The sequence below is a fragment of the Pteropus alecto genome, unplaced genomic scaffold (genome assembly GCF_000325575.1).
Source record: "Pteropus alecto unplaced genomic scaffold, ASM32557v1 scaffold101, whole genome shotgun sequence".
Classification (NCBI taxonomy): domain Eukaryota; kingdom Metazoa; phylum Chordata; class Mammalia; order Chiroptera; family Pteropodidae; genus Pteropus; species Pteropus alecto.
The window spans coordinates 5,763,236-5,776,484 of record NW_006432945.1 but is presented as its reverse complement, the minus strand read 5'-3'; the positions used below and the strand labels follow the sequence as shown (position 1 = coordinate 5,776,484).

Sequence of the window (13,249 nt, the reverse complement as noted above, 5' to 3'; positions counted from 1 at the left end):
GAGATAATCATGCTAAGCGAAATAAGCCAGACAGAAAAAGTTGAAAATCCCATGATATCACTTATACGTGGGATATAAACCTAAAAGCAACAAATGAGCAGGACAAACAAACAGAGACTCATGGACGTGGACTATAGACTAGTAGTTACCAGAGGACTATAGAGTAATGGTTACTAGTGGGGTGGGAGAGGTAAGGGAAGGTAGACAGGATAAACGAGGTCAAATATAGGGGGTAGGGGGAGGGTGAAGTGGGTAAAAGAGATCAAATATATGGTAGCTGAAGGAAACTGGACTTTGGGTGGTGAACATACAATGGAATATACAGATGTCAAATGATAATATACACCTGAAAATTATATGATTGTATTAACCGTTACCCCAATAAACTTAATTTAAAAAAATGGACTGCTTTCTCTTTTCAGAACTATCATGTGTTACCGTGCCAATGAAGATCATAGATTGTGTAAAGAAAGTGAGCTGAGATATGTGATTATCATAATCCAATTTTAAACTAGCTTCCTAAAACTTCTTTTGTCCTGCAGTGTCTGTCACTGCTACAGATGTTTCTTAGAGTGCAAAGATTAGCAATGATGTAGATTGCAATATCAAAGTTTAGAGCTGTCAGTGGTTTTCCACTGCCCAGCATCCTTTGACATCTTGACTTTGAAGTCTCTTGCTAATGAAAAGGAGAAACTAGAAAAACTATCACTCAACAAAAATTTTAGCATATTGACATTATTTAAAAGTAAAAATTATAATAAGAATCCAAAATGACAGCTTTGAACTGGATTTCAATTTTTTTGAAAAAGGTCTGTTGATGTTTTGAGATATAAATGTAGTGTTGGCCTCTTGTTATATGGTGTTGTCTTAATCATTTTGTTCGAGTGATAATTTGTTAAAGCATATGACCTAATGAGAGTCTCAGTTGGCTGAGAAGATGGTTATATCACTGATTGACATATGCCACTTTAGTTTGTGCATTCTTTTCCTTTCTGGTTCCTCCCAAGGAACTTCACTTTTCTTTTCTGCCAAAGACTTCTTTATTTATTTTGTTTGTTTGTTTGTTGATTACAGTTGACATTCAATATGATTTTATATTAGTTTTAGGTGTACAGCATAGTGGTTTTACATTTATATAATTTACAAAATGATCCCCTGATAAGTCTAGTACTCACCTGGCATCAGACATCATTATTAAAATATTATTGACTATATTCCTTATGCTGTACTTTAACATCCCCATGACTATTTTGTAACTACCAATTTGTACTTCTTAATTCCTTTACCATTTTCACCCAGCTTCCCAACCCTCTCAGTTCGAAACACTGATTAAAAGGATACTCAGGGAACTTAGTGAGAACTTCAGCAAAGAGGTAATACACATAAAAAAAAGACACATAGAAACTATAAAAAAGAACCAGTCAGAAATGAAGAATACAATAATTGAAATGAAGAATACATTAGAGGTAATCAACAGCAGATTAGATAAAACAGATCAAATCAGCAATTTGGAAGACAAAATAGCAGAAAACACGCAGTCTGAACAGCAAAAAGAAAAAAGAGTTTAAAAAAATTAGTATAGCTTAAGGGACCTCTGGGACAATGTCAAGCCTAACAACATTCACATCTTAAGGGTACCAGAAAGAGGAAAGAGAGAGCCAGGGACTGAGAACCTATTTGAAGAAATGATGACTGAAACTTTCCTAACCTGGAGAACGAAATAGACATACAAATCCAGGAAGTTCAGGGAGTGCCAAACAAGATGAACCCAAATTGGCCTACACCAAGACACATCATAATTAAGATGCCAAAGGTTAAATACAAGAAGAGAAACTTAAAAGCAGAAAAAAGGCAGTTAGTTACCTACAAGGGAGCTCCTATAAGACTGTCAGCTATTTCTCAACCAAAATTTTGAAAGCCAGAAGGGAACTTTATTTTCTGCTTTCTCTTTTTTGTTTGGCCCAAGCAAACTTCTCCCTCTACTTCTTCAAAGATTCAAATGAAGATCAAGCCTGGGAAAGCAATTTGTTGCAGTCAGGTCTTGCTCTGATACTTAGTAGCTGTGCAACATTGGACAGATTGCTTAACATCTCTCAGTTCCTGTTGCCTCACTAAAACAAATAACTTGTGAGATCTGAATGAGATCAAGGTGTGTAAAATGCTTAACAGAGATCCTCCTCATCATTATTCAATTATTGGTTTTTGTGGTTATGAATTATAATGGCCAATGGGAAAGGGTATGTTAAAGAGAAAAGTTGAGTCCTTACGTTGGGAGACCTTAAATATTGTGATAGTTGCTAGGTTCTGAAGATATAAAGATGAGCAAGACTTGGTCTCTGCCTTCAAGTGTTGACAGTCTTGTAGAAAAAGACAGATTAAAATTTCATCCATAATATATAGTATGCCCAATGCTATATGATGATGAAGGATTCAGTAGAACCACTAACAAGGGAGTGATCAATATTTTCACTGCTCAGGGTCAGTTGCCTTGTTAAGTATATGTTTAGAGGGAGAAATTTTAAGTAGTTCTTTTATTTGCAGTTGTTTCTTTCTATTTAAAATGGCACGCATATCATGCCCCGATTCAAAAGGACCTTTATTTCAATAGAAAAAGCTGTCACTTCTTTGAGACACCTTATTCCATTTCATTGAATACTGCCATAATAAATGCAGAAATATATGTTGATTACTAATATAAATCCCACCTCTAAGAGCTGTTCAGTGCACAGCCTGTACCACCATACTAGGTGGTACATTTATATTTATCTCACACTGACTCTCATTATTTTGTTTGACAAATAAAGTAATTGGGATTTTTTTCTAATGTAGACAAGTATCATGATCCCGAACCCATGATCTTGTCGCTATCATAGTCCTGGGTGACAGTTATGCTGTAATTAGCTGGGTGAGAGTTTACAATCATTGTCTAGTAGTTGGACTGAGATGTTGACTTCGGTGAACATGCCCCTGAGGAGGACAGAGGAATTCTAAATAAATCACCTAATAAATGATTCTCGTAGGACCATTACGAAGATCAGAGATATAATATATAAAAAGTATATAACCTATGATGTTCTTCTATTATATATATCATGTCTCAGATATTTTGAATATGTTACTGCAACACATATTAATAAAAACAAATTAGAAACTGTGAGTCACATTTGCCTCCTTCCCATCTGTGTTTAATGTCTATAGTTGACACTCCAGACCCCTACGTGGAACTTTTCATCTCCTCAACTCCTGACAGCAGGAAGAGAACAAGACACTTTAATAATGACATAAACCCCGTGTGGAATGAGACCTTTGAATTTATTTTGGACCCAAATCAGGAAAATGTTTTGGAGGTAAGTGAAGACTTTGCGGACTGTTAGATGGTCATCATTCATTTGAGGCCAGTGCTTGAGTTCATCCCTTTACTGCCTTTTTCCCCCTCTCAGTCATGGAGTCCAGCTGCGCAGCGTAGTAGACCAGCTTCTAGATGGTGCACATCACGTTATGTGGGTGGTCAATGCAGGAGTTAGGCAGAGCTAGGAAGACTCTTTTATATTCTCCGTGTGCTTTGGAGAGAACATATTTTCTGTTATAAAGAGGAAGATCCAAGTATAATAAAATAAAAATATTTTCAATTGCCTTTAAAATACGTTAAAATAAATCTTTGTCAAAATAGTTGCATGGGGATTTTTTGACATTAATTTCTTTCTCATATTCCAAAATAACATTTCCCTTGAGAGGGGATAATTTTCATTTTTGAACACATGATAATGAGTAGGTTAATTGGGAAAGTGAAAAATTAATTATTATTTTAGTTGAAAATATAGTATTTAGAAAGATAAAAACAAAGTATTGTTATTGATTGAATATTGAGACTCTCAAATGACTGTTATCTATCATCTGAGAAATTTCATTTTTTACATGTGGTGGAGACTTTAGATATTATTTCCAAAACCACGGGAAATTTGATACTCATGATCTGTCTTTTATTCTCTATAGATCACGTTAATGGATGCCAATTATGTCATGGATGAAACTCTGGGGACAGCAACATTTCCCATATCTTTTATGAAAGTGGGAGAGAAGAAAGAGGTTCCTTTTATTTTCAACCAAGTATGTAACACAACAGAATTAATTTTCAACTTTATATCAGATAAAATCTATTTTTTATTCCAGAAAGTTGGGTTTGACACTTGGAAATTTTGTTTACTTATATTTATATTTATGCATGTATTTACAAGAATGTTTTGTTTCTTAAAGAAAAAATTTTTTCCCTTTTACTTCTTGTCCTAATCTTTTATTATTCTGATATCTATAAACTTTGGTTGAGGTATTACACCAAATACTACTGAGGCATTAATCTCTTTTGTTGCTTCAAATGATAACATTAAGATTAAGCAATGGCTTTGGACCTCATCAGCACTTTGAACACAAAACATTTGGGAGGATGAAGGAAGATATAAAATTTGAGAAGAATGGTACAGAGAGAGAGAAGGAGTGGATGAACTCAAAGAAAATTGTTGGAATGAGGAAGCTATTCTACAATTTCATGTTCAGTAATAAATTAAGCCTGTGTAGAGGAGTATTTCTGTCTTAAGTGATCCTCAAATAGTTAGGGCCGAAGCAGTAAAAATGCAGTAGGAATGGTCTTGAGGTTATTGTTAACTTCATATTTCTAGGTTTGCTGCATTTCTGAAATTTCAGTAATTTATCCAGGAATAATAAAACCCTAGGAAAATTATTTATACAGACCCAACTCTTTGGATTTTGAATTTTTTTATATGAAACTAAGTTAGTAGTTTATAGTGAGAAACATAAACAGCTTGAGGGCCAGGAGGTATCAAGGCTTAAATGTCTTCATTTCTTCTTGTTCAGAGGAACCTTGTATTTTGTTCATCCTTTGAATGAGTTTTTAAATCCCTCCGCTCACCCAAACCTACCAATTTCTTAACCCTCACCTCCTTCCTGACCATTATCATACTAAATGACCTCTTCTTCCTTTTAACCCATCTGTGGTATTAATTGGGACTGAATTATTTAAACTGCTTAATGAGAAGTAGATGTAGGTAGATACATGTGATGAAAAGAAACCACCACACAGGGAAGTAAATATCAATGAGGTATGTGCAGAGTGCAGTGGGAAGACAGAATCAGAATAAAGACAGATTGCGTTGTAAAAGGAGGCGGGGGTGGCCCTGTTTCAGTAGCTGGTTTTGAACAGGTTAAACAGTGAACACAATGATTAATACTTTGGCATTTGAAGCAAAGCACTTTGGTATTTAAAGTCCAGGTCTGCTTCATCCTGGGGAAATCACAGTTCCTCTGTGCCTCAATTTACTCATCTTTAAAATGGAGATGATATTTCATTGGAGAGTCATTATGATTTACATATATAATGTATGTATAAAATAGTGTCTATTGCATATACATATATTAAATATAATTACATATTTAATTGTAATTTCATAAAATTTATTATATAAAATGAGGGTTACATATTACTTAGCCAAATATTTACTAAATATACAATTTATTTAATATTAAATACATAATTGATTATAGAAATATATATATATGAATACTGTATACATATAAATGTATGCGTACATATATATAGTGCTTACAACATTGCCTGGTAGATATGAAGCACTATATATATGTTTTTGTTTTTGAGAAAAGAGTAGAATTTCAGCAGGCAGAGAAGCAGTTGTGAGCATTCGAGGCAGAGGAAACTACGAAAGCATGGAGTCTTGAAAGAAGAAAGCAAGTTGGGGCATGGCGAGTTACAGGGCTTGGCAGGTACATGTTGGTGAGCAGTGGGGTCAAGTTTAGAAGTGGTCAAAGGCTGGCATTTACAGACCTTACCCTGTGGCATGTTGCTGGGGTCAGTTCTCAATAAACATTTGTTGACAGCTTTGTAAACATAGATTGGCCTTTCCAAAGAAGAATTTTTTTCCCCTGCCCTTCGGTCTGTGATACAAAGGCTGAATATAAGAGAAGATGCTGTAGGAAGACATGCATTTCCTCTTCTCCTGTCATTTCCTATGGTTAGGTGTGTAACCCCCAGGCTTTCTACATTCCTGAATTTAAAGTAGTTGACGTAATTATTTTCCTTACTGTGCCTGAGAAAACCGTTGGCCAGCTGTTTTTCATTATTCCATTCTTAACAGCCCTTTGCAGTTTTCATCCGAATGTCAATTCTTTGAGTCAGGGACTTGTGATGGGAGTGGGGAGAAAGGTGAATGAGTGACGGCTGATTGGGCAGCTCCTTGCCCTTCCCCTTCCCTGGGTCATGTGCTGTGCCCTCTGCAAGCCGCCCAGCCTCTCCTCATCTCTGAATCCCTCTTTCAGAAGAGGACAGTCTTCTTTCTACAATGTTCACAGAGGTTGTGAGAGAAGAGATTTTTAAGCAATTCTTGATGGTTACAGCAATCGGGTCTAGTAAAAATCACTTGGATATGGCAAAGGGAGTACACTTGCTGCAAGCCAAGACATTATTAGTAAAAATTCCTTCAAAATTTTGTCATCCAAAAGTTAATACTGAGTCAACATAGAGATTTCTGTGGCCAGGAGCCAGCTGGAGGAAAAAGCAGGAGCCTCAAGATGGAGATGCCAGACTCCAAAAGGGCCTGCTCTGCCCTCTCGGGGTAGGAACTGGGAATGGGGAGACCTCAACTCTCCTTTTGTCTCTGTCACCAACATCCCTCTAGGATGTCTGAGTTGTCATTTTTTCCGAGTCCTATTTTCTTCATCTCTACGATGAAGGTTTCTGTTAACTTATTTCTAAGATCCTTTCTAATAACAAAATTCTGTGATCTGGGAAGACTGTCTTATTTTTCATTTGACCATTTTCACCCCAGAATTTTCAATTCCCCCCATTTTACAGATATAGAAACAAAATAATCATAATGCAACAATAAAAAATTTTATATGTAATTTTAAAATATCTGCCAATGGATTATTTTTTATTATGAGAATTTAAGCTTTTATTGTGCACCTAAAACATTCCTAAATATTAAGAAGGCTACAAACAGTTCAATTTTAAGTAATTAATAATCGCTTTGGAAAGTAGACATTCATGTGTAAATGGCTAATTAATATAATACGCAGTATCATGAGGCATCTATTTACTGATTTACTTAAGAGCTATTATTAAACACTTATTTTCCATGTGATATTCTAGGTGATAGGCAAGCAGCAGGGGACCTGATATATGATTTCCTGGTTCCCAGGGAGCTTGCATTCTAATGGGGGAGGTAAATAGGCAACAGAAAGTAAAACGATAATCAACACAACATCAGCTAGTGATAAATACTATGAAGAAAATAAAATAGAGAAATGCAATATAGAACAGTTGGTGGGCAACTAAAGTTTATGTAGTCAGGGAAGACCTTTCTAAAACATTATGTTTTTCCCAAATTTTATTACAGAAATTTTCAGGCATGTAATACATTGAAAGATTTGTACACTGAATACCCACATATCTACTACCTAAGTTTCTACAATTAACGTTTTACTGTATTTGCTTTGCCACATAGGTCTCCTCTATCCATCCATCGACTTTTTGGATGCACTGAAAAACAAATTGCAGACAATATGCTTCACCTCTAAATACTTTAGCCTATTTGTTAGAGTTTAATATTTACATATTAATTTTAAATCTCAAATAAAAAGTATATATAATATGTACAGTGAGTTATAAAAAAGAATTCATTCATTTATTCACTCATCTCGCAAATAATTATTGAGTACCTACTGTGTGGCAGACAGTCTCATTCACTTAGGTAAATTGCTGTCTCATTCACTTAGGTAAACTGTGGTCTTTGTCTTCACACATCAATATGGAGTTTTCCAATGAAATTATACTGATACTATCTTAACATTCTGAACTCCCATGTTTTCAACCTTTGCCACTATCTCTTTTTATAGAACTACCTTATTCATTTTCAACTTTAATAGGAAATAAGCAATAAAAAATATGATCAGCCAAATTAAATACCACAGAAGCCATGAGATATGGCAATTTTTAAACAATAACACTAACTTCTAAATAAAGATGGCAAATTAAAAACACCATACTATGTAAACTTAGAGGCTACCCACCTTCTTCAAAACATTGGCCAAAACAAACTTACTTTATCTAGAGAATAAAGAAGTGTAATATTTCTCTGTCTTACTTTAAAGCCTTAGTATTTTCATAGTTTTCTTGAAGTGAACTACTTTGTTTACACAAAACATTAAATTCTGAAGACACTATATCTTTCTACCTTAAAATGGGATAATGTAACCCAAAGCCACACTTGATATATTCAGTAATGGGTGACCAGAGCACTTTTGAGCCGTGTTGAAACAAATGATCACTAAATTTGTAGGCTCTATCTATATGTAAATAAGTTGATTTGGGTCAGTAAGTTCAAACAAATAAGTAATTTTAATAGTCAATTGTCAGTGTCGTGAAGTACATGACAAATAGTTAAATAGAACCGATTACAATTATAATGAGAATATCTAAAACTTATTTAGTGCTTAAGCCCTGGCACTGTTTTAAAACTCTCCACGTATTAACTCATTTAACCATAATTCAACCTTAAGAGGTAGATACTACCTTCTATAACACTGTTTTGCATGGCAAAGAGAAAAAAAAAATCTAATATCACACAGTTAATAAGTAGAATCATCATTCCAACCCAGGCGTAGGCCACCTGACACTGAGCTTGGCGTTAAAAGCAGCCAGTCTCACCAGTTTCTCTCAAATGTCAACTCTGATGCTTTCTAAACTTTTGACTCTAACAAACACAACCTAACCCAGATTTTATACCTGCTAGCTGGAAAACAAAAACGGTGACCCCAGCCCTAAAACTGGTTTTCTCCTAAAAAAAAAAAAGGTTCTAAAATTGGTTTGAATGATATAGATCATAGTCTCAGGATCATCGTAAGTTCCTGCTTTTCAACTTTAGCCGATCTCCACTGCCACTAAGCACTCGTTCCATTCAACTCTGGCTGACACATTAAAGCTGTTGCTACACTTATTTTCCTCAAGTCACCCAGTATTCATCACTTTCCACAGAAGCAGTCTGCTAAAGCTGCATCAACTTTTTATTTTCAATATCAAACATTTTCTGTTTTGCCTATTGACTTTTCTCTTACTAACACTTCTGCGGAAAAAAAGCCAACCCCTGTTTGCTCTAAATTCTCCATCACCTGGTCAAAAATCTCCCATGACTCATTGCTGTCAGTAAGATAACATCCAAATTCCAACAACTGAATTTGAGCTCTGCTGTGGTCTGAGCCCAAAGTACCTGTTCTTCCCTCACGCACGAATGCTCTGCTTCCATCACACCTGTCTAGACGCCGTTTCCTGAACACGCTTTGCTGTGTAGTTCTGTGAGTATGAGCAAAGTCTCAGGATGTTCTCTCTACCAGAACTGCCTTCCGCTCCCTTTAGTGATCTAACTACATCCTTCCTTTAAGGGCAAGCTTAAGCCACTGATACCCCTTGTAACCCACAATGACTCACTGTACCCCCCACCCCTCTTTGCTTCGGTCCTCAACTCTTACCACTCTCCGTACAATTCTTTATGTTCCAGTCATACCTTCCTCCCTGCTGCTACGCAACATGCCAGACAAGCTTTTCCTTCAGGATCTTTCTTTCTACTCAGAGAGACTTCTGTCCTCAGATATCATTAGAAGTGCTTCTCTTAGCCATAGTTTTTAAATTGTGCTTGCAACCTCCCTCACACGCCTGTATGTATGTATATATATATATATATATATACATAAAATCTCCTCTCCTCCTTCCCTGGTTTATTAGCACTTATCACTATCACTATCTAACACAAGTATCTTTTACTTATTTATCTTGCTTCTTATCTATCTAAGTAGAATATGAGTTCCATGAGGGTACAGAGTCGTGTTTTTAATTTGCCATCTTTATTTAGAAGTTAGTGTTATTGTTTAAAAATTGCCATATCTCATGGCTTCTGTGGTATTTAATTTGGCTGATCATATTTTTTATTGCTTATTTCCTATTAAAGTTGAAAATGAATAAGGTAGTTCTATAAAAAGAGATAGTGGCAAAGGTTGAAAACATGGGAGTTCAGAATGTTAAGATAGTATCAGTATAATTTCATTGGAAAACTCCATATTGATGTGTGAAGACAAAGACCACAGTTTACCTAAGTGAATGAGACAGCAATTTGGAGGGAAAAAATAAACGGTATAATTTTGTAAGAAATTTGGGAGGTCTTTGGTTAAGATGTGAACGCCATCAGATTGATGCCAAGCAGAGTTCAAACGTAGCTCAACTTCCTGGCTTAAAGAGAGAATGCATTTTGGGGGATGAGGATACTAGCCATGGAAACATAAGTGAATCTTTTCTGACACTATTGCAATTTATAAGTTTTAAATTACAGGGCATTTTAGAATGCACTCATGTCCTTGGGGTCCTCTACTGGACCTAGATTTCTTCAGTGAGTAGAACATTTTCAATTTATTTACCATTGCATACCCAGCCTGACATGCATTAGGCACTTGAATCATTTTTAGATGAATGGATAAATTAATGCGTTTATGAGAAATACAGAAAACCTGGAAAGTGCTCAGGCAGATAAAACAAAAGTAAGTGAAATTTCAAAAAGAGAAAAATTAGAGTCTGAGAAATTCCCATTTGGAGAAAAAGAGAGTATTTCAGTTTGGCGCTCAAGGAAATCTGATTACTCAGCTCTCTCAGAATTTCCAAAGTCCACATAAGGAAAAGAGATCTTGAATTAAGGAAAGAGAGGTCACGATCAAGTGTAAGGAGGAAAACTGTGTGGTAGAATGGACATGGCTACAAGGGTAACAGTGTGCTTTTTATCTTTCACATCTTATAATACCATCAGGGATATTTTTGGGGGGTTGGGGGGCCCAGTTATTCTGAATTCTTGGTTGATGATTGATGAGATGATTCCTGGTAGTGAATGCTAATTTTGTTTTATTAAGGAATCATATATGTTAACTAGATTTTCTATGGTGATCACTTTGCAATGTATTCAAATATCAAATCATTATGTTATATACCTAAAATTAATATAATGTTAAATGCCAAAGATATCTCAATAATAAATAATAAATACTAGTTTTTAGTGTTATCAGAAAAAGAGAAAATCATATACATTTAAAAAAATGATTTTAGCAGGGTCTCACTCAATTTTTAACACCCTAAATTATTTAGATGTGACCTGGTTTATATTGGTGGGCTTGTTATTTCTTTCTGTACTTGAATTACCTTCTTGTTAGATACACATCTGATTTCTTCTTCTTAGGATGGAGGGTTTGGAAATATGATTCTTAGTAAAAGTGGCTCTTATTTTTTTTAAATATAACTTTACTTTTTATCTTGCATGGGTAAATATAGATAAAGCAGAAAATATTATATATGTTTTTTGAAAGATGTAAGTGATTATTGAATCAACATAGTGACTAGTTGCTCTTTGCTTTTACCAAGAAAAAAAATAGTAAATTGACTTAGGAGGGATCAGAATTCAAAATGATGTTTTATTGAGAGTAAAGGTTGTAAATACTGAAGTATATTAATAAGAGAAAACATGCCATATTTGAAGAGCTCTTCAGTAATTAATAGTATAGATTCTCAAGTTTTAAAATTATTTGACCGTGTGCATCTTATAGTAATTTTAAAAGATCTTCTTAATGTCAGGCATTAGGCTTGTTGCTTTAGCTTCATTATTTCAAAATGACCCTGGAAAGTTTGCAAAAGAATTAGGGGTTTAGATACTTTTAAAGAGATTTTAAAGCCTGAAATGGCATTCTCTTTTTTTAATAGTTTCTCTTCTCTAATCTTCCTTCCCCCTCCCTCAATTAAACATCTCCATTGTGAGCATCTCAAATTGTTTTCCACTACGGAATTCAAAGAAGAAACTTGTTTCCCACAGGAATGTACACCGAGTACAGCTTGCTTCTTATATTTATAATTCCTAGGAGAGGTGGAATTCTTCTCATTTGTTCTGGTTTCTAGTGAAATATTATGGGTTAGGGAGAGCCATTTGGAGATTTAGCCACCTTTCCTTCTAGCTGCCTTGATAACGCAACCTGGAAGCCTCAGTGCAGAGATGCTTTCTGAAATGACATGTTCCAGGTAAAAGGCACAGAAAGACTGTGAACGTCAGTCTTCATAGCATGTCTGAACACAGTGCATCAAGTGGGAGAGTTTAAAATTTCCTCTGGATTGTGGGTGATCCTCTGGGGCAACATGTGGAAGTGAGGATCCCAAACCCATGGGACGGGAACCACGGCAACACATTCTGTAATACTCCAAACGGCAGGGAAAAAATCCTGTGTCTTCTCTCACCCTGCCTTCATTTATAGTCTTCTCAGTCTGTCTAGGGCCATAAATATCTTAGTTAAAAAAAAGTTGTGGATGGATGTAGAAGGAGCATTCTTATGGAGGAGACAAATATGACCATAAACAGCATGGTTGATTTTCTTTTATTTATTCAGTTGTCAAGATAAGATATTATATATACTCAGGCATTGACTATTTTAATATAGAAATTGCTTAGGGACCTGCCAGTTGGGAAGCCAGCTTGTCCCTGAACACTTTCTGTCATGAGGGGGCATGTTGGAATAGGAAGCCCCTTTCAGCTTTGAATTTTTTGATTAGCAAAATCCACATTAGATTATAATATTATTCTTTTTTTAATTTTCATTATCTCATGGTACTTTTGCCATCTGGAGATAAAAACAATAAATCTAGTCTTATTTTAATATCAGCTTTCCAGTAATTTGGGGGGCAGGGGGGGAAACCAAACGGACTATGTTTTATCCATGTCTTGTTTTTGTTACTAACTATTCAAAGTAATTTCATTTAATATTAAATTTTTCTCTAAGCCCTCTTTGGGAAAGACTTTATTTGAAATTTTGAAATTTGTGCTAAAATTTTAATAATGTGCTTCAGGATATGGTCTGAGCAGTGGTTTCATTAGTAGAATAGACCACAGCTACATTATTTAGAAGCCAGTCACCATTTTGACTTATAACTGAACTATGATTCATCTGGGCATGTTAAAAAAATAGTAAACCATTTGTACTGGGACTCTTGATTATTTATTAACTTCAAAGTAATATTTATGTGCTGTTTTGATGAATAAAGTAAGGTTCATAGAATTCCATACCTAAGAAAACTGTCTGGGTTGGACCAGCCCATGATCTAATCTCGAGTAGAAATAAGATGTTCTTGATTAAAAAAGATTGCCAGATG

At 35.2% G+C, this 13,249-nt stretch overlaps 1 protein-coding gene and 1 long non-coding RNA gene across 2 annotated transcripts in view; one reads left to right on the top strand and one right to left on the bottom strand.

Moving 5' to 3' along the window:
• Positions 1–13,249, top strand: part of PLA2G4A (phospholipase A2 group IVA) — a 120,283-nt gene that overhangs the window by 46,804 nt on the left and 60,230 nt on the right. Inside the window, exons 4-5 of the mRNA XM_006907728.3 lie at positions 3,199–3,347; positions 3,994–4,107. Of these exons, the coding sequence (XP_006907790.1) occupies positions 3,199–3,347; positions 3,994–4,107 (263 nt within the window). The remainder of the gene's footprint in view (positions 1–3,198; positions 3,348–3,993; positions 4,108–13,249) is intronic.
• LOC107195403 lies at positions 3,294–9,681 on the bottom strand. The gene is made up of 2 exons (XR_003045072.1): positions 9,294–9,681; positions 3,294–3,560 (listed from the first exon to the last, which is right to left on the bottom strand). It is a non-coding gene; the product is annotated as an uncharacterized LOC107195403 (long non-coding RNA).